Source organism: Loxodonta africana, chromosome 4, assembly GCF_030014295.1.
Source record: "Loxodonta africana isolate mLoxAfr1 chromosome 4, mLoxAfr1.hap2, whole genome shotgun sequence".
In the NCBI taxonomy this organism is placed as follows: domain Eukaryota; kingdom Metazoa; phylum Chordata; class Mammalia; order Proboscidea; family Elephantidae; genus Loxodonta; species Loxodonta africana.
In genome coordinates this window covers 175114243-175139604 of record NC_087345.1, presented here as the reverse complement: position 1 = coordinate 175139604, position 25362 = coordinate 175114243, and the positions used below count along the sequence as shown (strand labels likewise).

General features: G+C 37.9%; 1 protein-coding gene across 2 annotated transcripts in view; it reads right to left on the bottom strand.

Moving 5' to 3' along the window:
* Window positions 1-25362, bottom strand: part of DYNC2I1 (dynein 2 intermediate chain 1) — a 189366-nt gene that overhangs the window by 102659 nt on the left and 61345 nt on the right. For both annotated transcript variants that reach the window (XM_003410524.4, XM_064285057.1), the window contains exons 12-13: window positions 17828-17957; window positions 15083-15194 (exon numbers count right to left, since the gene is read on the bottom strand). In XM_003410524.4, coding sequence (XP_003410572.2) covers window positions 15083-15194; window positions 17828-17957 — 242 coding nt within the window. The remainder of the gene's footprint in view (window positions 1-15082; window positions 15195-17827; window positions 17958-25362) is intronic.

The window sequence follows — 25362 nt, the reverse complement described above, 5'->3', positions numbered from 1 at the left end:
ACTGTAAACAGCACATAAAAAAAGACATCAAAATGACAGCACTAAATTCATTCCTATCCATAATTACACTGAATGTAAACGGACTAAACACACCAATAAAGAGACAGAGAGTGGCAGAATGGATTAAAAACACAATCCGTCTATATGCTGCCTAAAAGAGACACGTCTTAGACTTACAGGCACAAACAAACTAAAACTCAAAGGATGGAAAAAAATACATCAAGCAAACAAAAATCAAAAAAGAGCAGGAGTGGCAATGTTAATTTCTGACAAAATAGACTTTAAGCTTAAATCCACCACAAAGGATAATGAAGGACACTATATAATCATTGAAGGGGCAATATACCAGAAAAATAGAACCATATTAAGTGTTTATGCAACCAAAGACAGAGCTGCAAGATACATAAAACAAACTCTAACAGCATTGAAAAGTTAAGATAGACAGCTCCACAATTACAGTAGGAGACTTCAACACACCACTTGCGGAAAAGGACAGGACATCCAGAAAGAAGCTCAATAAAGACACGGAATATCTAAATGCCACAATCAAGCAAATCAACCTTATAGACATATACAGAACACTCCACCCAACAGCAGTCAAGTATACTTTCTTTTCTAGTGCACATGGAACATTCTCTAAGATAGACCACATATTAGGCCATAAAGCAAGCTTTAGCAGAATCCAGAACATTGAAATATTACAAAGCATCTTCTCTGATCTTAAGGCCATAAAAGTAGAAATATACAACGGAAAAAGCAGAGAAAAGAAATCAAACACTTGGAAACTGAACAATACCCTCCTCAGAAAAGACTGGATTATAGAAGACAATGAGGGTGGAATAAAGAAATTCACAGAATCCAATGAGAATGAAAAGATGTCCTATCAGAACCTTTGGGACACAGCAAAAGCAGTGCTCACAGGTCAATTTATATCAATAAATCCAAACATACAAAAAGAAGAAAGGGCCAAAATCAAAGAATTATCCCTACAACTTGAACAAATAGAAAGAGAGCAACAACAGAAACTATCAGGCACCAGAAGAAAGCAAATAATAAAACTTAGAGCAGAATTAAAGGCGGAGCCAAAATGGCAGACTAGGTAGAAGCTACCGCGGATCCCTCTTACAGCAAAGACTCGGAAGAACAAGTGAATCGATCACATACATGACAATCTACGAACCCTGACCATCAAACACAGAACTAAAGAGTTGACCTGAGTGACAGGGGAGCAAAAAGCCATGCCTGAAGCAGCGACCGGTTCTGGAACCGGCGTCCCGTGCCACAGCCTTGAGCCTTCGTGGTTCCCCAGTGCCAGAGCGGTAGGGCTGATTGCAGCTTACTGATACGGGACACAGCCCTAACCCGTAACCCCCTGGAGTAACCTTGGTAGAGACTCAGCCAGAGCAAGCAGGCTGTACACTGACACAACTGAGAAGAGAATGAGCAACCACTGGGAAGCAGCGACTGTTTTCGGAGCCTGGAGCCAGCTTCCCAGTCAGAAAACCTTGGCACTGGGCTTTGGACTAAGCTCAGAGGAGCTGAGCATGGCATCCTGAGATGGCACAAGCACAGGACGCAGCCCTAGTCCCCTGAAGTAACCTCAGGGGAAACCCAGACAGTGCATGCAGGATGCACAACAATGCGGCTGACAGGAGGAGAAATCACCGGGAAGCAGCGACTGGTTTTGGAGCCTAGAGTGCAGCATCCCAGCCAGAAAACCTTGGTGCTGGGCTTTGGACTAGGAGCGGAGGAGCTGATGACGGCTTCCTGAGACGGTGCAAGTACAGGACGCAGGCCCGACCCTCGGGGGAAATCTTGACCCAGCCAGTGCACACACACTACACAACCCTCTGGAATCTCAGATAAAACAGTCATCACCAAGCAAGATAAGTAACTTTGTCTCTATTGCTGGATGCTACTCTCTCCTATCTATCTGATCCCTCCCCTCCCTGCCCCAGGTGGCTTCATTAACATTGGAATTTCCTGCACCAGGGAGTGAAATGATCTGCCGGGGTTTCTTTTTTTTTTCCTAACCCATTCTCCTGGCCTCAGAGAACCAGCAACTAACAACCGGGTGGGGGGAGGGGGGGCGGGAATCCTTCCCTGACTTCCCTAAACTGGAATAAAAATACAGAACCAGCTCCATCCAAGCATATGAGATCCACATTCTTTGACTTTCATCCCTACAGGGAATAAGGTGGCTATTATATTGCAAAGGCAATTTTGATAGAGATCTGATTGTAACTGTTTTAGGGGAGCCGTAGAAAGACAAGTTTTCCAGGTCTGATACCTCTCTACCTATTAAACAGAGCCCTTACTGATCCACAGCAGGGACTGAGGGTTGAAGCTCCACCCAAACCACCTAGCCACCTGCTAAAGTGGTCTGAGGATAGTGTCGCCTACCAATCTTTAGAGGTACAAGCATTGGGTGCCTAAGGTACAGCTGCAGAGCCCACCCACCAAAGAGCTCTAGGAATTCAGACACACCTACCTCACTGGCACGTGGGGGGCTGTCAGCATCCTGCCCTCCTTAGAGAGTGACCTCCTGCTGCTACTAGAATCTGGTGAACACAACTATCGCCACTACTCCTTTAAGTTAATAGGTGACAGTCTACACCACACATTTGGTGACCCAAAATCAGAACACTTAGGCTGATTCTGTTCAAGAATAGTGAATGGACTCTTAGGCATATATATCTGGTAACAACTCAAATCACCTGGTAATAAGACATAAGTGATTCAAAGGCTACAATAATCAAGACAGCCCAATCTAGTAGCCCATCTGGGTATAATGAAACAAAACACAACAAGAAGATAAGATTCAGTGAGCAAATATAAAATAAATCATTGCAATATCTTACAGATGGCTTGGACAAAGCAGTCAATATCAAATCACATAAAGAAGCAGACCATGATTACTTCTACAAATCCCCAAATTAAAGAATCAAAATCTTTCCCAAATGAAGATACAATCCTGGAATTGCCAGATACAGAATACAAAAAACTGATATACAGAATGCTTCAAGACATCAGGGACGAACTCAGAAATGAAATAAGGCAATCTACAGAAAAAGCCAAGGAACACACTGATAAAGCAGTTGAAGCAATCAAAAAGATTATTTAAGAACATATCGGAAAATTCAATAAGCTCTAAGAATCTATAGAGAGACAGCATTCAGAAATCCAAAAGATTAAAATTAAAATTACAGAATTAGAAAACTCAATAGGGAGTCCAAGGAGCAGAATCGAGGAACTGGAATGCAGAGTGGGGGAGTTGGAGGATAAGGAAATTGACACCAATATAGCTGAAGAAAAATCAGATAAAAGAATTAAAAAAAATGAAGAAACCGTAAAAATCATGTGGGACTCTATCAAGAAGAATAACTTGCATGTGATTAGAGTTCCAGAACAGGGAGGGTAACAGAAATTACAGAGAGAATATTTGAAGAACTGTTGGCAGAAAACTTCCCTGGCATGGTGAAAGATGAAAGGATAGCTATCCAAGACACTCATTGAACCCCATACGAGATTGATCCAAAAAGAAAATCACCAAGGCATAGTATCATTAAACTTCCCAAAACCAAAGATAAAGAGAAAAATTTAAAAGCAGCCAGGGATAAAAGAAAAGTCACCTACAAAGAAGTATCAATAAGAGTAAGTTCAGACTATTCAAAAGAAACTATGCAGGCAAGAAGGAAATGGGATGACATATACAGAGCACTGAAGGAGAAAAACTGCAAGCCAAGAATCACATATCCAGCAAAACTCTCTCTCAAATATGAAGGTGAAATTAAAACATTTACAGATAAACACAAGCACAGACAATTTGCAAAAACCAAACCAAAGCTACAAAAATTGCTAAATGAAATTCTTTGGTCAGAAAATCAATAATATCAGATACCAACACAACACAAGATCACAGAACAAAACATCCGGATATCAAATCAAATAGAGAAATCAGAAAAACAAAATAAGATTAATTTAAAAAAGAAAAAAAAAAGCTCAAAACAGGGAATCATTGAAGTCATTATATAAAACATTACAATAATCAAAAAGAGGGACTAAATACAGGAGACACAGATCTTCCATATGGAGAGGAAAACAAGGTGATATAGGACGATACGAGTTAGAGTTTTACTTAGAAAAATAGGGGTAAAAAATAAGATAACCACAAAGAGGTCTAACAATTCCATACTTCAAAATAAAAAACAAGAAAAAATAACGACTCAGAAAAAATAAATTCAACTACTAAGAAAATGAGGAACACACAATTTACAAAGAAAAACTTCTCAGCACAAAAAAGTGAAAAAATGAAACTGTCAACAACGCACACAAAAAGGCATCAAAATGACAGCACTAAACTCATACTTATCCGTAATTACACTGAATGTAAATGGGCTAAATGCACCAATAAAGAGACACACAGTCTCGGACTGGATAAAGAAACATGATCCGTCTATATGCTGCCTAAAAGAGAACCACATTAGACTTAGAGACACAAACAAACTTAAACTCAAAGGACGGAAAAAAATATATCAAGCAAACAACAATCAAAAAAGAGCAGAAGTGGCAATATTAATTTCTGAAAAAATAGACTTTAAGGTTAAATTCACCACAAAGTATAAAGAAGAACACTAAATAATGACTAAAGGGACAACTTATCAGGAAGATATAACCATATTAAATATTTATGCACCCAAAGACAGGGCTGCAAAATACATAAATCAAATTTTAACAGACCTGAAAAGTGAGATAGACAGCTCTGCAATAACAGTAGGAGACTTAAACACACCACTTTTGGAGAAGGATAGGACTTCCAGTAAGAAACTCAATAGAGACACGGAAGATCTAATTCCTACAATCAACCAACTTGACCTCATTGACTTATACAGAACACTCCACCCAACTGCAGCAAAGTATACTTTTTTTTCTAGTGCACACAGAACAGTCTCTAGAATCGATCACATATTAGGTTATAAAACAATCCTCTGCAGAATCCAAAACATCGAAATATTACAAAGCATCTTCTCAGAACATAAGGCCATAAAAGTAGAAATCAATAACAGAAAATCAGGGAAAAGAAATCGAATACCTGGAAACTGAACAATACCCTGCTCAAAAAAGAATGGCTTATACAAGACATTAAGGAGGGTATAAAGAAATTCATAGAATGCAAGGAGACTGAAAATACTTCCTATCAAAACCTCTAGGTCACAGCAAAAGCAGTGCTCAGAGATCAATTTACATCAATAAATGCACACATACATAAAGAAGAAAGAGCCAAAATCGGAGAACTGTCCCTACAACTTGAACAAACAGAAAGCAAGCAACAAAAGAATCCATCAGGCACCACAAGAAAACAAATAATAAAAATTAGAGCAGAATTAAATGAATTAAGAGAACAGAAAAACAAAAGAATTAAATCAAAGAACCAAAAGCTGGTTCTTTGAAAAAATTAACAAAATTGATAAACCATTGGCCAGACTGACTAAAGAATTACAGGAAAGGAAATAAATAACCTGAATAAGAAACGAGATGGGCCATATCACAACAGACCCAACAGAAATTAAAAGAATAATATCAGATCACAACGAAAATTTTTACTCTAACATATTTGAAAACCCAGAAGAAATGCATGAATTCCTAGAAACACACTACCTACCTAAACTAACACAACCAGAAGTAGAACAACTAAATAGGCCCATTACAAAAAAAAGAGATTGAATAGGTAATCAAAAAACTCCCAACAAAAAAAATACACGGCCCAGATGGCTTTACTGCAGAGTTCTACCAAACGTTCAGAGAAGAGTTAACACCGCTACTACTAAAGGTATTTCAAAGCACAGGAAAAGATGGAGTATTACCCAACTCACTGTATGAAGCCAGCATATCCCTGATACTAAAACCAGGTAAACACACCACAAACAAAGAAAATTACAGGTCTATATCCCTCATGAACATAGATGCAAAAATCCTCAACAAAATTCTAGCCAATAGAATTCAACAACATATCAAAAAATAATCCGCCACGACCAAGTGGGATTTATACCAGGTATGCAAGGTTGGTTCAATATTAGAAAAACAATTAATGTAGTCCACCATATAAATAAAACAAAAGACAAAAACCACATGATCTTATCAATTGATGTAGAAAAGGCATTTGACAAAGTCCAACACCCATTCACAATAAAAAATCTCAGCAAAATAGGAACTGAAGGAAAATTCCTCAACATAATAAAGGGCATCTATACAAAGCCAACAGCCAACATCATCCTAAATGGGGAGAGCCTGAAAGCATTTCCCTTGAGAATGGGAACCAGACAAGGATGTCCTTTATCACTGCTCTTATTCATCATTGGGCTGGAGGTCCTAGCCAGAGCAATTAGGCTAGACAAAGAAATAAAGGGCATCCAGGTAGGCAAGGAAGAAGTAAAATTATATCTATTTGCAGATGACATGATCTCATACACAGAAAACCCTAAAGAATCCTCAAGAAAACAACTGAAACTAATAGAAGAGTTGGGCAGAGTTTCAGGTTACAAGATACACATAAAAAAATCAGTTGGATTTCTCTCCATGAACAAAAAGAACATCGAAGACAAAATCACCAAATCAAAATCATTCACAGTATCCCCCAAGAAGATAAAATACTCAGGAATAAATCTTACCAAAGATGTAAAAGACCTATACAAAGAAAACTACAAAGTACTACTGAAAGAAACTAAAAGGGACCTACATAAGTGGAAAAAATACACCTTGCTCATGGATAGAAAGACTTAACATAGTAAAAATGCCTATTCTACCAAAAGCCATCTATATATACAATGCACTTCCGATCCAAATTCCAACGACATTTTTTAATGTGAGGGAGAAAGAAATCACAAACCTCATATGGAAGGGAAAGAAGCCCCTGATAAGTAAAGCATTACTGAAAAAGAAGAAAAAGTGGGAGGCCTCACTCTACCTGAGTTTAGAACATATTATATACCCACAGTAGTCAAAACAGCCTGGTACTGGTACACCAACAGGCACATAGGCCAATGGAACAGAATTGAGAACCCAGAAATAAACCCATCCACATATGAGCAGCTGATATTTGACAAAGGCCCAGTGTCAGTTAATTGGGGAAAAGATAGTCTTTTTAACAAATGGTGCTGGCATAACTCCATATCCATCTGCAAAAAAATGAAACAAGACCCATACTTCAAGCCATGCACAAAAAGTAACTACAAATGGATCAAAGACCTAAACATAAAGATTAAAATGATAAAGATCACGGAAGAAAAAATAGGGACAACGTTAGGAGCCCTAATACAAGGCATAAATGGAATACAAAACATTACTAAAGATGACAAAGAGAAACCAGAGAACTGGGAGCTCCTAAAAATCAAACAGTTATGCTCATCTAAAGACTTCACCAAAAGAGTAAAAAGACAATCTACAGACTGGGAAAAAATTTTCAGCTATGACATCTCCGACCAGCGCCTGATCTCTAAAATCTATATGATTCTGTTAAAACTCAACCACAAAAAGACAAACAACCCAATTAAAAATTGGGCCAAGAATATGTACATGCACTTCACTAAAGAAGATATTCAGGCGGCTAACAGATACATGAGGAAATGCTCTCAATCACTAGCCATTAGAGAAAAGCAAATTAAAACTACAATGAGACTTCATCTCACTCCAACAAAAAAGGCTGGCATTAATCCAAAAAACACAAAATAATAAATGTTGGAGAGGCTGTGCAGAGATTGGAACTCTTATACACTGCTGGTGGGAATGTAAAATGGTACAACCAGTTTGGATATTGATCTGGCATTGCCTTAAAAGCTGGAAATAGAACTACCATACGACCCAGAAATCCCACTCCTCGGAATATATCCTAGAGAAATAAGAGCCTTTATAGGAACAGATACATACACACCCATGCTTATTGCTGTACCGTTTACAACAGCAAAAAGCTGGAAGCAACCAAGGTGTTCATCAAGGGGCGAATGCATAAATAAATTATGGTATATTCACACAATGGAATACTAACCATCGATAAAGAACAGTGATGAATCTGTGAAACATTTCATAACATGGAGGAACCTGGAAGGCACTATGCTGAGTGAAATTCGTCAGGTGCAAAAGGACAAATATTGTATAAGACCACTATTATAAGATCTTGAGAAACAGTTTAAACTGAGAACACATTCTTTTGTGGTTACGAGGGGGGGAGGGAGGGAGGGTGGGAGAGGGTTATTTACTGATTAGACAGTAGATAAGAACTACTTTAGGTGAAGGGAAGGACGACACTCAATACACAGAAGGTCAGCTCAAATGGACTGGACCAAAAGCAAAGAAGTTTCCTAAATAAACTGAATGCTTTGAAGGTCAGCAGAGCAAGGGCGGGGGTTTGGGGACTATGGCTTCAGGGGACATCTAAGTCAGTTGGCAAAATAAATTCCATTAAGAAAACAGTCTGCATCCCACCTTGGAGAGTGGCATCTGGGGTGTTAAACGCTAACAAACGGCCATCTAAGGTGCATCAATGAGTCTCAACCCACCTGGATCAAAGGAGAATGAAGAACACCAAGGTCACAAGGTAATTATGAGACCAAGAGACAGAAACGGCCACATGAACCAGAGACTGCATCATCCTGAGACCAGAAGAACTGGATGGTGCCCGGGCACAACCGATGACTGCACTGACAGGGAGCACAACAGAGATCCCCTGAGGCAGCAGGAGAACAGTGGGATGCAAACCCCAAATTCTCATAAAAAGACCAGACGTAATGGTCTGACTGAGACTAGAAGAATCCCGGAGGTCATGGTCCCCAAACCTTCTGTTGGCCCAGGACAGGAACCATTCCCGAAGACAACTCATCAGACATGGAAGGGACTGGACAAGGGGTTGGAGAGAGATGCTGATGAGGAGTGAGCTACTTGTATCAGGTGGACACTTGAGACTGTGTTGGCATCTCCTGTCTGGAGGGGAGATGGGAGGGTAGAGAGGATTAGAAACTGGCAAAACAGTCAAGAAAACAGAGACTGGAAGGAGGGAGCGGGCTGATTCAGTAGGGGGAGAGTAAATGGGAGTATGTACTAAGGTGTATATAAGTTTATATATGAAAGACTGACTTGATTTGTAAACTTTCACTTAAAGCACAATAAAAATTATTTAAAAAATAAACAATAACACCTGTGAGGGATGTGTCCTTTAAACAATCAACTATACAAGAGCAAACAGTCAACATTTGCCCAAAAGCAAAAATGAGAAGGCAGTGAGGGGCAGGGAAACTGGATGGATAGAAATGGAGCAGGCTGGGTAGAAATGGGGACAGTGATGACACATTGTGAGGATTGTAACCAATGTCGCGGAACAATTTGCATATGAATTGTTGAATGGGAATGTAATCTGCTGTGTAAACTTTCACCTAATACACAATAATCAAAAAAATTGGAACATAAAAAAAAAAAATTAGAGCAGAATTAAATGCAATAGACAACAGAAAAACAATTGAAAGAATTAACAAGACCAAAAGCTGGTTCTTTGAAAAAGTTAATAAAATCGATAAACCATTGGCAAAACTGACAAAAGAAAAACGAGACCCAATGACCCCAATAAGAAATGAAATGGGGGACATTAAAACAGACCCAACTGAAATTAAAAGAAACATATCAAATTACTACAATAAATTGTACTGTAACAAATTTGAAAACCTGGAACAAACGGATGAATTCCTAGAAACACACTACCTACCGAAACTAACACAAACAGAGGTAGAACAACTAAATAGACCCATAATAAAAGAAGAGATTGGAAAGGTAATAAAAAAAACTCCCAATAAACAAAAGCCGTGGTCGGGATGGCTTCACTACAGAGTTGTACCAGACTTTCAGAGAAGAGTTAACATCACAACTACTTAAGGTATTTCAGAGCATAGAAAAGGACGGAATACCGAAACTCATTTCTATGAAGAAACCATATCCCTGATACCAAAACCAGGTAAAGACACCACACAAAAAGGAAATTACACACTTATATCCTTCATGAACTTAGATGCAAAAATCTTCAACAAAATTCTAGTGAATAGAATTCAACAACATATCAAAAAAATAAGTCACCATGACCAAGTGGGATTTATACCAGGTATAGAAGATGGTTCGATATTAGAAAAACAATTAATAATGTAACCCATCATATAAATAAAAGACAAGAATCATATGATTTTATCAATTGATGCAGAAAAGGCATTAAACAATGTTCAGCACCCACTCATGATAAAAAACACTTTTAGCAGAATAGGAATAGAAGGAAAATTCCTCAGCATAATAAAGGGCATTTATACAAACCAAATAGCCAACATCATCCTAAATGGAGAGAGTCTGAAAGCATTGCCCTTGAGATCATAAACCACATAAGGATGCCCTTTATCACCACTCTTATTCAACATTCTGCTGGAGGTCCTAGCCAGAGCGATTAGGCTAGAGAAAGAAATAAAGGGCATCCAGATTGGTAAGGAAGAAGTAGAATTATCTGTATTTGCAGATGACATGATTTTACATACAGAAAACCCTAAGGAATCCTTAAGGGAACTACTGAAACTAATAAGAGTTCAGCAGAATATCAGAAGATAAACACACAAGAATCCGTTGGATTCCACTACACCAACAAAAAGAACATCGAAGAGGAAATCACCAAATTAATACCATTCACAGTAGCCCCCAAGAAGATAAAATACTTAGGAATAAATCTTACCAGAGATGTAAAAGACTTATACAAAGAAAATTACAAAACACTTCTGTAAGAAACCAAAAGAAATATACATAAGTGGAAAACATACCCTGCTCATGGATAGGAAGACTTAACATTGTAAAAATGTCTATACTATCAAAAGCGATCTATAGATTCGACGGAATTCTGACCTAAATTCCAATGACATTTTCTCATGAGTTGGAGAAATAAATCACCAACTTCTAGGGAAAAAGGCCCCGGATAAGTAAAGCACTACTGAACAAGAAGAAAAAAGTGGGAGGCCTCACTCTACATGATTTTAGAACCTGTTATACCGCCACAGTAGTAAAAACAGCATAGTACTGGTACAACAACAGACACATAGACCAAGGGAACAGAATTCAGAATCCAGACATAAACCCATCCACATATGAGCAGTTGATATTTGACAAAGGCCGCAAAACAGTTAAATGGGAAAAAGACAGTCTTTTTAACTAATGGTGCTGGCATAACTGGATATCCAACTGCCAAAAAATGAAACAAGGCCCATACCTCATATCATTCACAACTAACTCAATATGGGTCAAAGACCTGAATATAAAAAAATCTAAAATGATAAAGATCATAGAAGAAAAAATAGGGACAACGTTAGGAGCCCTAATACATGGCATAAACAGTATACAAAATATTACAAAGAATGTAGAAGAAACACTAGATAACTGGAAGCTCCTAAAAATCAAACACCTATGCTCATCGAAACACTTCACCAAAAGACTAAAAAGATTACCTACAGACTGATTATGCAGATGACACAAACTGGCCTGCTGAAAGTGAAGAGCACTTGAAGCACTTACTAATGAAGATCAAAGACCACAGCCTTCAGTACGGACTGCACCTCAACATAAAGAGAACAAAAATCCTCACAACTGGACCAATGAGCAACACCATGATAAACGGAGAAAATATTGAAGTTCTCAAGGATTTCATTTTACTTGGATCCACAATCAACACCTATGGAAGCAGCAGTCAAGAAATCAAAAAACGCGTTGCATTGGGTAAATCTGCTGCAAAGGACCTCTTTAAGGTGTTGAAGAGCAAAGATGTCACCTTGAAGACTAAGGTGCGCCTGGCCCGAGCCATGGTATTTTCAATTGCATCATATGCATGTGAAAGCTGGACAATGAATAAGGAAGACCGAAGAAGAATTGACATCTTTGAATCGTGGTGTTGGTGAAGAATATTGACTATACCATGGACTGCCAAAGAATGAACAAGTCTGTCTTAGAAGAAGTGCAAGCAGAATGCTCCTTAAAAGCAAGGATGGCAAGACTGCGTCTTACATACTTTGGACATGTTGTCAGGAGGGATCAGTCCCTGGAAAAAGACATCATGCTTGGCAGAGTACAGGGTCAGCGGAAAAGAGGACAACCCCCAACGAGGTGGACTGACACAGTGGCTGCAACAATGAGCTCAAGCATAACAACGATCGTAAGGATGGCACAGGACTGGACGGTGTTTCATGCTGTTGTGCATCAGGTCGCTCTGATTCGGAACCGACTTGACGGCACCTAACAACAACAACAGACTGGGAAAAAGTTATTAGCTATGACATTTCCGATCAGCACCTGATCTCTAAAATCTAAATGATACTACAAAAACTCAACTACAAAAAGAGAAATAACCCAATTAAAAAATGGGCTGAAGATATGAACAGACACTTCATTAAAGAAGGCATTCAGGTAGCTAAGAGATACATGAGGAAATGCTGAAAATCATTTGCCATTAGAGAAAAGCAAATCAAAACTACAGTGAGATTCCATCTCACTCCAACAAGGCTGGCATAAATCCAAAAAACACAAAATAATAAATGTTGGAGAGTTGTGGAGGGACTGGAACACTTATACACTGCTGGTGGGAATGCAAAATGGTAGAACCACTGTGGAAATTGATTTCTCACTTCCTTAAAAAGCTGGAAATAGAACTACCATAGGATCCAGCAATCCCACTCCTTGGAATATATCCTAGAGAAATAAGAGCCTTCACACGAACAGATATATGCACATGCACATTCACTGCAGCACCGTTTACAACAGCAAAAAGATGGAAGCAACCAAGGCACCCATCAACAGATGAAAGGATAAATTATCGTATATTCACATAATGGAATACTACACAATGATTAAGAACAACGATGATGCTGTGGAACATCTCATAACATGGATGAATCTGGAAGCTATTACCCAAAACCAGTGAAATTAGTCAGTCGCAAAAGAATAAATATTGTATAAGACCACTATTATAACACCTCGAGAAATATTTTAAACAGAGAAGAAAATATTCTTTGATCATTAAAAGAGGTGGGAGGGAAGGAGGAAGAGGGGTATACGCTAATTAGATAGTAGATAAGAACTACTTTAGGTGAAGGTAAAGACAATACCCAGTACAGGTGAGTTCAACACAACTGGACTAAACCAAAAGCAAAGAATTTTCCTGAATAAACTGAACGCTTCGAAGGCCAGTGGAGCAGGAGCAGGGGTTTGGGGACCATGGTTTCAGGGGACAACTAGGTCAATTGGCGTAATAAAATCTATTAAGAAAACATCCTGCATCCCACTATGGAGAGTGCCATCTGGGGTCTTAAATGCTAGCAAGAGGCCATCTAGGATGCGTCAATTGGTCTCAGACCACCAGGAGCAAAGGAGGATGAGGAACACAAAACACACAAGGTAATTATGTGGCCAAGAGACAAAAAGGGCCACATAAACCAGAGACTACATCAGCCTGAGACCAGAAGAACTAGATCATGCCTGGCTACAAGTGATGACTGCCCTGACAGGGAACACAACAGAGAACCCCTGAGGTAGCAGGAGAGCAGTGGGATGCAGACTCCAAATTCTCGTAAAAAGACCAGACTTATTGGTCTGACTGGCACTAGAAGGACCCCAGAAGTCATGGTCCCCTACCTTCTGTTAGCCCAAGACAGGAACCATTCCCAAAACCAACTCTTCAGACAGGGATTGGACTGGACAATGGGATAGAAAATGATACTGGTGAAGAATGAGCTTCTTGGAACAAGTAGACACCTGAGACTATGTTGGCATCTCCTGTCTGAAGGGGAGATGAGACGGTAGAGGGAGTCAGAAGCTGGCTGAATGGACACGAAAAGAGAAAGCAGAGGGAAGGAGTGTGCTGTCTCATCAAGGGGAGAGCAATTAGGAGTATATAGCAAGGTGTTTACAAATTTTTGCATGACAGTCCAACCTGATTTGTAAAGACTCACTTAAAGAGCAATAAAAATTAAAAAAAAAAAAAAGAATTCGAATATAACTTAAGAAAAAAAAAAAGACACAAGGTAATTATGACCCCAGGAGACAGAAAGGGCCACATAAGTCAGAGGCTACATCAGCCTGAGACCCGAAGAACTAGATGCTGCCCTGCTACAACCAATGACTGCCCTGACAGGGAACACAACAGAGAATCCCTGATGCAGCAGGAGAGCAGTAGGATGCAGAACTCAAATTCTCATAAAAAGACCAGGCTTAATGGTCTGACTGAGATTAGAAGGACCCCAGAGGTCATGGTCCCCAGACCTTCTGCTAGCCCAAGACTGGAACCATTCCCAAAACCAACTCTTCAGACAGGGATTGGACTGGACTATAAGACAGAAAATGATACTGGTGAGGAGTGAGCTTTTTGGCTCAAGTAGACATATGAGGCTATGTGGGCAGCTCCTGTCTGGAGGCGAGGTGAGAAGGCAGAGGGGGACAGAAGCTGGCTGAATGGACACGGGGAATACATGGTAGAGAGAAGGAGTGTGCTGTCTCATTAGGGGGAGAGCAACTAGGAGTACATAACAAGGTGTATATAAATTTTTGTATGAGAGACTGACTTGATGTGTAAACTTTCACTTATAGCACAATTAAAAAAAAAAGTACAAACCTGGTATTTTTACGGGTATAGTCACAGGAAATAGTTACTAATGAAACAGTTATTACTTATGAAAAATATAGAGAGAAATAAAAAAGAATGAGAAAGAGAAGAAGACACAATCAGCACATTATCGGTGTGTCTTGCTTATATTTCAAAAAAATATACACACACACACATATTATACCTTTTTTTTTTTTTTTTTTACCATAGTCATGAAGTTCTAGGAAATTAGAATCCTTCAATCCTTCAAACAAAGCTAAATTCATTATGAGTAGCAGAAACTAGGTTTGTTTCTTGAAAAGAATATTAAAAGGATATTGAGCATTTGCATAGTCAAGTACTGACAACCACATCCAGAAAAATTCATAATGAAAAAGAATAAGAAAGGTAATAAGTGGAAAAAAAAAATCAAAGCAAAGCAATGTTTACCTCCAGATACAATAGTACTTTCTCCTGGATGTTGGGTCCACACTTCCCTTGTCTCTATTTCTTCTGTCTGAATGTTTCTTTCAACGTTATCTTCATTATATTGGACATATGCCTTAAAAACAAAGGTATGTTGTCTTCATAGGACTTTATTAGCAAAGTGAAGAGACAACCCACAAATAGAAAATTTCAGGGATCTGTATATCTGATATCCAGAATACATAAAGACCTTCTTTCTATAACTTAACAATAAAAAGACAAACAACCCAATCAAAAAATAGGCAGAAGACTTGAACAGATATTTCACCAAGGAGGATATACAAATGGCCAATAAACACATGAAAAGGTGTTCAATACCCTTAGCAACTGTGGTGTTACTGGTTCTGACTCATAGTGACCCCATATGACAGAGCAGAACTGTCATATAGGGTTTTCTTGGATATAATCCTCATGAAAACAGATTGTCAGGTATTTCTCTTGAGCTGGTGGGTGGGTGGGTTCAAACTGCCAACCTTTTGGTTAGCAGCTGAGCGCTTTACCATTATGCCACCAGGGCTCCTTCATTAGCCATTAGGGAGATGCATATCAAAACCACAATGAGATACCACCCCCACCCTTCACTAGAACGGCTACAATAAAATCTAAAAGAAAATAACAGCTGTTGACCAGGAGTGGAGAAATTGGAACCCTCATCCATTGCTGGTGGAAATGCAAAATGGTACAGCCACTGTGGAAAACAACTTGGTGGTTCCTCAAAAAATTGAACATAGAACTACCATATGACGAACCAATCCCAATCCTGAGTATACAGCCAGAAGAACTGAAAGCAGGGATGTAAACAGAAACTTGTACACACAATGTTCACTGCAGCACTATTCACAATAGCCAAAAGGGGGGAATGACCATAATGTCAACAACATGTGAATAGATAAACAAAATGTGGTATACACATACAATGGAATATTCCTCAGCCATAAAGAGAAATGGAGTCATGATACATACCACAACATGAATAAACCTTGAAAACATTATGCTGAGTGAAATAAGTCAGACAGAAAAGGACAAATACTGTATGATCTGACTTAGATGAACTAAGCAAATATATAGAAAATAAAGCTTATTAGTGGTTACAAAGGATGGGAGGAAGGTGGGAAGGGAGTGTTATTGTTTAGGGGGCACTGAGTTTCTGTTAATGATGATGGAATAATTTGGAAATGAATAATGATTAACGGTTACACAACACGAAGAATGTAATCAACGTCACTGAACCATACATGTAAAAATTGTTGAATTAGCAAATGTTTTCTTAAGTATATTTTTACCATAATTTTAAAAAATGCAAAGGTATGCTGGCATTAACATTTGGTCTTAAATTCAGAGCAATTTCTCTTTACTGAAAATTAAAATTTTTAAAAAGCTAATAATGACAGTCTTCTTGCTGGTGCCCAAAATCAGTATCATGGCATAAATAACAATCATACAAAGACTTCTTGTGTCTTGAACATTTGATAGATAACCCTTTGCCATTGAGTCAATCCCAACTCATAGCGGCCCTATAGGACAATGTAGAACTGCCCCATAGGGTTTCCAAGGAACGGTTGGTCGATTCAAACTGCTAACCTTTTGGTTAGCAGCCAAGCTCTTAACCACTGTGCCACCAGGGCTCCATTTGAAAGATATAGGACCTAATTTTCAAAACTGCTTTCAAAAAGTCACATCAAGCAATTCCTACCCATATCCTATTCTTAGAACATACTGCTTTGCAAAACCAAATCACTTTTTTGTTTTTTATTTCAAAAAGGTACATTCTTAAGTAAAGAAAGATTTGGAGTATTATTTTTTGAATGTACCCAACATATCATGTTAAGATTGATGCTACTCACTATCAGAGACAAAAAAAAAAAAAAAAAGTAAAACATGATTCCTGTCTTCTAAAATACAATCTCGTCAGACAGTTGGACTATCACATAATTAACCAATGACTGGAAATCCAATAGGAAAGTACAAAATGATGAGGGATGCATTGTAGCAACTATGGAATAAAAGACAGAATTCAATGTAAGTCATTATGAAGGATTCACAAAGAGAATGGGCCTTGGACTTTGAGGAACAGATAGTAAGTAGGTAGAGGGAGCAGGAAAGCATAAGCAAGAGGAGAGAAAAGCCAGAGAAGGGGAAAGAACAGTCAGAGAAGGAGAGAGAACAGCCAGAGAAGGGGAGAGAACAGTCAGAGAAGTGAGTTGGAGAAACAAACATGATATATTTGGATATTAAGGTAGACCCAGATTAGGGAGAGCTCTGGAGTACAATAAAAGCAATAATTATGTATAAAGTGCTTTGTGATCCTTGAATTTTAAGAATTTTATACAGATGAGTACGACTGCTACATCCTCACCAGGAATCCAAAGAAACTAATCTAAAACCTGATGCTCTGTTTGACTTTAAATAAAACATAAAGTTGTATTCAAAGGTTAGAAATGTAGCCCCACCATCTGTAGTCCATTACATATAGATCACTTATGGATGGTTATAAATGTTTTTGGAATATCTGTTTAGATTTCTCATTTACATCATCTCTTTGGGCAAACGAGTACTACATGATGAAAAGGTGCCCTTTTTTTAAAACCTTTATCCTTCACAGACCATTCCCAAACTCTAATATTCTGGAACAAGGTACAGTTAGGAACAAATTTACTTTATTACATTTTAGTTGCATTTTATCACTTAATTAATAAGTCTTGCACTAACCTGCTTGGTATTTTTTTTCCCGAAGTTTCTGATATACATGTCATATTCATTTACTGGTAGTAGATCCAAGAGAGAGAAAGTGAATGAAAAATCTAAGTCAATAAGCCGAAGTAGTTTGGTACTGCGTGTCCTTTAAAACAAATTAGGAACAAGACAAAAATTAAATTGAATAATATATGTAGGGAAGTTGTATGAGAGAGACTGGTAGAAACCCTATGGTTAGGTGTAGGCTATTATCAGGGATCTTGCTTTTGTTTGCATGTGAATTTGAGATATTTAATACATTGTTAAAAATAACTAAGTAAATGCCAGTTATGCACGGACCAAAGATGAGTGTAGTGAACAAAAAATGTTGATTGTTCCAATTCAGTGCACCTAAAGCTAAAACAAAATAAAATCATCATACGTATATGCCTAGAATTTTCATGAAAAGTAATTCACTTTGATTTTATGAATTAGTATGTCTTGACTGGAGAATTAATTTTTCATAATTTCACCTGAGCACCAGGTAGCATAGCTTTTCAAGCACACGCTTTGCTTTTCAGACCGTACTTTTCTTGAGACTGTGTTATTCTTGTTGGGTGCTGTAGGGATGATTCTGACTCATGGAGACCCTACAGGATAGGGTAGAACTGCCCCCTAGGGTTTCCAAGGCGGTAATCTTTACGAGGACAGACTGCCAGGTCTTTCTTCTGAGGGCCACTGGTGGGTTCAGACACCAACCTTTTGGTTAGCGGCCAAGTGCTTAACCACTGGGCGACCAGGGATCCATCTCTTGAGACTATAGTAAACTTATTTTCCACAGAACTTTCACCTATGAGCAGCAGTGGACACAGTTAACACCCACCCCCCCCCCCCAACTGATACGATGTTCTTGAGTTGGCTTCCAAAATACTACATTTACTTGGGTTTCTTCCTGCCTCACAGGTTGTTCCTTTTCAATCACCTTTGCTGGTTACTGCTTTTCTTTCAGACACTCTAACACAGTGCCCAGGCTTCAATCCTTGTATTTATTTTTTGTAACCTCCCACTCTCTTGGAAGAAGTACAGCCACAATGTTCCTTAGAAACAAGAATGGTGAGACTTTGCCTCAGGTACTTTGTGTGTGTGTGTGTTCTAGGTGAAAGTTTACATCTCAAGTTAATTTCTCATTGAAAAATTTATACACATTATTTTGTGAAATTGGTTGCAATTCCCACAATGCTCCCCCTTTCCGCCTCGGGTTCCCTGTGTCCATTCATCCAGTTCCTGTCCCCTTCTGCCTTCTCATCCTGCTTTTGGACAGGAGCTGCCCTTTTGTCTCCTATATTTGATTGAACTAAGAAGCATGTTCCTCACACGTGTTATTTTTTTTTTTGTACCCAAAAAAAAAAAACCAAGCCCACTGCCATTGGGTCGATTCCGACTCAGCAACCCTATAGGACAGAGTAGAACTGCCCCAGAGTTTCCAAGGAGTGCCTGGAGGATTTGAACTGCCGACCTCTTGGTTAGCAGCTGTAGCACTTAACCATTACGCCACCAGGGTTCCCTTTGTTCTATTGGCCTGTCTAATCGTTGCCTGAAAAGTGGGCTTCAGGAATGGTTTCAGTTCTGGGTATGCAGAGCGTCAGGGGCTATGGTCTTGGGGGTTCCTCCAGTCTCTGTCAGACCAGTAAGTCTGGTCTTTTTATGTGAAATTTGAATTTTGTTCTACATTTTTCTCCTGCTCCTTCCGAGACTCTCTGTTGCGATCCGTGTCAGAACCGTTACTGGTGGTAGCCAAGCACCATTTATTCTTCTGGTCTTAGGCTGACGGAGTCTCTGGTTCATGTGGTTCTTTAGTTCTTTGGGCTTTTATTTTCCTTGTGTCTTTGGGTTTTTTTTATTCTCCTTTGCTCTGGGTATGATGGGGCCAACAAATGTATCTTAGCTGCTCACAGGCTTTCAAGACCCCAGACGATACTCACCAAAGTGGGATATAGGACATTTTATTTATAAATGTTGTTATGCCAATTAACCCAGAAGTCCCCCAAGAATATGATCCCCAGGCCTCAGCCCCTGCTATTCTGTCCATCTCACATACTTTGGACATGCTATCAGGAGGAACCAGTTCCTGGAGAAGGATATCATACTTGGTAGAGAGGGTCAGCAAAAAAGAAGAAGACCCTCAACGAGATAGATTGACACAGTGGCTGCAACAATGGGTTCAAGCATAACAACAATTATGAGGATGGCAAAGGACTAGGCAGTGTTTCGTTGTATTGTACACAGCATTGCTATGAATCAGAACTGACTCAACAGAACCTAACGACAACTAGAATATAAGCTTTACAAGGACAGAGATTTTTATTTACTACTATTTTCAAGGGCCTAGACAATGCTTGGCACACAGTTGGTGCTCAACATGTTAAATGAACAATCCTTCCAACACGCAGGTATCTCCTCTTCTCTTGTTCTCTTCTCCTCCTTCACCACTCACTTTCATGGTCTTTACTAATAACTGCAACCTTTCCATAACCTTCTGTCCACCATCTCCTATTTTTCCAAATTATTACCTTTGGTGGTGCAGCAGTTACACATTTGGCTGCTAACCAAAAGGTAGGTAGTGTGAACTTACCAGCCGTTTTGTGGGAGAAATATGTGGCAGTCTGCTTCTGTAAAGATTTACAGCCTTGGAAATCCCGTGGGGACAGTTTATTCTGTTCTACAGAGTTACTTTGAATTGGAATCGACTTGATGGCAATGGGTTTGGGTTTTTTTTGGTTTTAGTCCTATACTGCCAACAATTCATCAATCACAGTGGAATCTACAGTAGACTAACCCTACCACATATCCATGCTCTCTTACCACCCTCATTATTGTGTATGGTATGAGGTAGGGGTTCAGGTTCATTTATTTCCATACATATATCTACTTTTTCCAGCAGCATTCATTGAAAAGACCATCCTTTTCCCCACTACACTGCAGTGTACACCTACGTTGTCAGTTAACCATAAGTATGTGTTTCTGGACTGTCTATTGCATACATTGATCTATTTGTCATCTTTGTGCCAATAACACACTGTTTTAATTACTGTAGCTTTATAACAGGTTGTGATATCTGAGTTTGTCCTCTTTGTTCTTTTATAAGATTGCTTTCACTATTCTTGACTATTTGCATTTCCATATAAATTTTAGAATCAACATTTCATTTACACACACACACACAAACTGCTAAGATTTTTATTGGAATTGCATTGAATCTATATTTATTACTGTACTTAATTTGGGAGAAACCAACAACTTTACTAAGACTTGCGATTCATGATTTACTATACATTTTATCTAAGCCTTGAATTTCTCTCAGTAATATTTTTAAGTTTTCTATATTGAAGTCTTGTACATCTTCTATTACATTTACTTTAATGGTACTGTAAATATTCACATTTTAATTTTTTTCATTGTTAGTATATAGAAATATAATTGATTGCTATATATTGACCTTTTATCTAGCATCCTTGCTACATTCATTCTTTATTCTCATTTATTCATAAGTTCTAATCTGTAGTTTTTTAATTGTATTACACAACCATGTTACCAGTGAGTAGTAACAGTTTTATCTTTCTTTCTAATCCCTATAATTTTTATTTCTTTTTCTTGCCCTATTGGAACTATGATGTCAAACAGAAGTAATGATAGTAAATATCTCATTCCTGATACTAAAGGAAAAGCTTTTACCATTATGCATAATGTCAGTTTATCCTTTATCAGGTAAGAGGTTCACTTACAGTCCTAGCTTGCTAAGAATTGTATATATTTATGAAATTCTGTAATTCTCTTTAAAGCCGTTACCAAATTTTGGTAGCAAGATTTTGCTGGCCTCACGAAACAAGCTGGAAAGTGAGGCCCCTTTTTCTATTCCCTGAAATTTGTGAAGACAGGAGTTATTTCTTCCTCAAATGTTTAACAGGATTTACCAGAAGGGCCACTTATGCCTAGAGTTTATTTTGTGGGAAAGTTTTAAATTTTGTATTAAATATATTTAAATAATATATGACTATACAATTTTTACATTGCTTCTTGAATCTATTTTGCTAAATTGTGTCACTCTAAGAATTTGTTCATTCATCTGAATTTTTATTGAAATAAAGATGTTCATAATATCATCTTATTATTTTTTAAGGTTTCTGAAATCGGTAGTAATGGCCTGTTTTTCACTCTTGCTGCTGATTATTTGTGTGTTTGTTCTCTATCTTGTATTTTTTACCAAACTGTTTGGGGTTTATAAATTTTATGAATCTTTACAAATAATTAATTTTTGGCTTTGTTGAATTTATTGTGACTACTTTCAATTTTATTGATTTCTGCTTTTTCTAATCTTGATATTTTTTAAATTTTATTGTGCTTTAGGTGAAAGTTTACAGCTCAAGTTAATTTCCACTCAAAAATTTATATACATACTATTTTGTGACATTGTTTGCAATCGCCATAATGTGACAGCATGCTCCCCCTTTCCACTAGGGTCTCTTGTGTCCATTTACCCACTTCCCTTCCCTTTCTATCTCCTCATCCTGCTTTTGGACAGAAGTTGCCCGTTTGGTCTCAAATATTTGGTTGTACTAAGAAGCATGTTCCTCACATGTGTTATTTTTTGTTTTATAGGCCTGTCTAATCTTTGAAAAGTGGGCTTCAGGAATGGTTTCAGTTCTGGGTTAGCAGAGTGTCTGGGGGCTATTGTCGGGGTTCCTCCAGTCTCTGTCAGACCAATAAGCCCCCTACTTCACTAAATATCATGTCCTGTTCCAGTCACGAATCTGAATTCTGTTCTACATTTTTTCTCATTCTGTCTGAGATTTTGCTCTTATCTTTTATTATTTCATTCCTTCTAATTTCTAATTCCTTTTTTTACTTCCTCTTTGACCCATTGTTTATTAAGAACTATACTGCTTAATTTTCTCACTTTTGGGGGATTTTCTAATTACCTTTTTATTACTGATTTCTAGATTAATTCCAGTTGGTCAGAAAATACACTCTGCATGATTTTAATCTTTTGTTAAATATCACAGTATATGATATTTCTAATAAACGCTCCATGTATACTTGAATATAGACATTGCAGCTATTGGGCATAATTTTCTGTGTATGTCAGGGATAGTTTGTTAACCAGGTTGTTCAAATCTCCGCCAAATTTTTGCCCCCTTGTTCTACCAGTTACTAAGAGAAGTATGTTAAAAATCTTCAGCTGTGTTTGTGAATATTTATGTATCTCTTATTAGTTCTGTCAGGTTTTATCTTATGTATAACTCTATTACTGTTGTTGTTATGTGTTGTCATGTTGGTTCCAATTCATAGTGACTCTATTATTAGCTTCGTATATACTTAATATTGTTAGGATGGCTTGTTCAGCTGACCTCCTTATATGATGTAACTCTATTTCTAGTAATGCTTCTTGCCTTCAAGTTTTCATTGTCTGATATTAATATAGTCACATCACCTTTCTTTTGGTTAGTACTTGCTTGGTCTATCTTTTCCTATTCTTTTACTTTCAAACTTTCTGTGCCCTTATATATAACTTTTGTCTCTTGAACAAAACATAACTTCAGTTATTTTTTTCTTCAGTTTTACTCTTATTAATCGAAGTATTTAGTGCATTAATATTTATGTAGGTACTGATATAGTTCCGTTTAATCTACCATTTCCCTATTGTTTTCTATTTCTTCCATTTGTTCTTTGTTCCTTCATTTCTCCTTTACTGAATTAACCAAATTCTTAGCTATTCCATTTATCCTTCTATTGGCTTATTAGTTATATATTTTTCCATTATACTTTAATGGTTACTCTAGATATTTCAAAATGCATTGACTTATTAAAGTTTACCTTAAATTAAGAACTTTCACCTCTTCCTGCCAGGACCTTAAAACAATTTATTCCCCTCCCCGCCCCCGCTCAATTCTTAGGCTATGCTGTGAATTATTTTAACTCTAGACAGACAGATAGACAAATAGAAAGACAGATGTCACTGAGCAGACTACGAATCACAATGACTTTATACACAACAGAACAAAATGTTGCCAGGTCCTGTGTCATTCTCACGATTGCCACCATGTTTGAGTCCATTGTTGCAGCTATTGCATTGTGCCAACACGTCTCACTGAGAATTTGCTCACTTTGCTGGCTCTCTACTTCACTAAATATCATGTCCTATTCCAGTAATTGATCCCTCCTGATGACATATCCAAAGCAACCGAATCAAACAATGTTCTGTTGTGATCCACAACATTTTTACTGGATAATTTTCTAAAGTAGAGCGTCAGGTCTTTCTTCCTAGCCAATCTTAGTCTGGAAGCTCCATTGAAACTGGTCTACCATGGGTGACCCTGCTGGTATTTGAAAAAACAGTGGCATAGTTTCCAGTATCACAACAACATGGAAGCCACCACTGTCACACAAACTGACAGATGGGTGGTGGATTTTAAGGCTATATCGTCTAAATTCCACAAGATATTATTATTGTTTAATGCAGTCAATATTAATTTCTATTTACCCACACATTGATCTTTTCCTTTGCAATTCCTTCATTTATGTTTCTGTGTTTCCATCTGGGATCAAATTTCCTCTGGCTGAAAAACTCCTTTAAGGGTTTCCTTTAATACACGTCTGCTAACAAAGAAGTCTCACAGCTTTGGTATATCTAAAAATGTGTATTTCTTCTTTTTATTTTTATTTATTTCTTTATTATTGTATTTTAGATGAAGGTTTACAGAACAAACTAGCTTCTCATTAAACAATTAGTACACATATTGTTTTATGACATTGGTTATCAACCCCACGACATGACAACACTCTCCCTTCTTGACCTTGGGTTCCCTATTACCAGCTTCCCTGTCCCCTCCTGCCTTCTAGTTCTTTCCCCTGGGCTGGTGTGTTCCTTTAGTCTCGTTCTGTCTTGTTCTTATTTTTAAAGAATATTATTTGCTTGGTATAAATTTCTAAACAATTATTTTCTTCCAGCACTTTAAATATATTTGTCATTGTCTCTGGCCTACAATGTTTCCTTTGTGAAAATTCAGCTTTATGTTTTACTGATACACCTCTGAAGGTAATGGTCTTTTTCTCCCTCTCTGGCTGCTTTAAAGATTTTGTCTTTGGTTTTCAGTAGTTTGACAATATTGTGCCTAGTTGGATTTTTGTTTGTTTTTATTTTTGTTTGTATCTATCCACTTGAGGTTCACTAAGCTTCTTCAATCTGCAGTTTGATGGCTTTTATCAATTTTGGATAATTTCCAGGAAACATGTATTCAATTACTTCTGCTCTTTCTCTTCAGTATTTCTGGGACTCTAATTATGCATATGCTAGATTGTTGTCACTCTTCTTCTACGTCTCTTACAGTCTTTTCTGCATTTTTCCCACCCTTCCTTACCTTTGTGCTTCAATTTGGATATTTTCTAATGTTCTCTTTTCTGGTTCAGTAATCCTGTCATTTCCTGAAATTTACTATTAAACTCATCTACTGAGCTCTTAAAATCAGTTATTGTAATTTTGGGAGTTTTAAAGTTTAATTTTCTAACGAAATTTT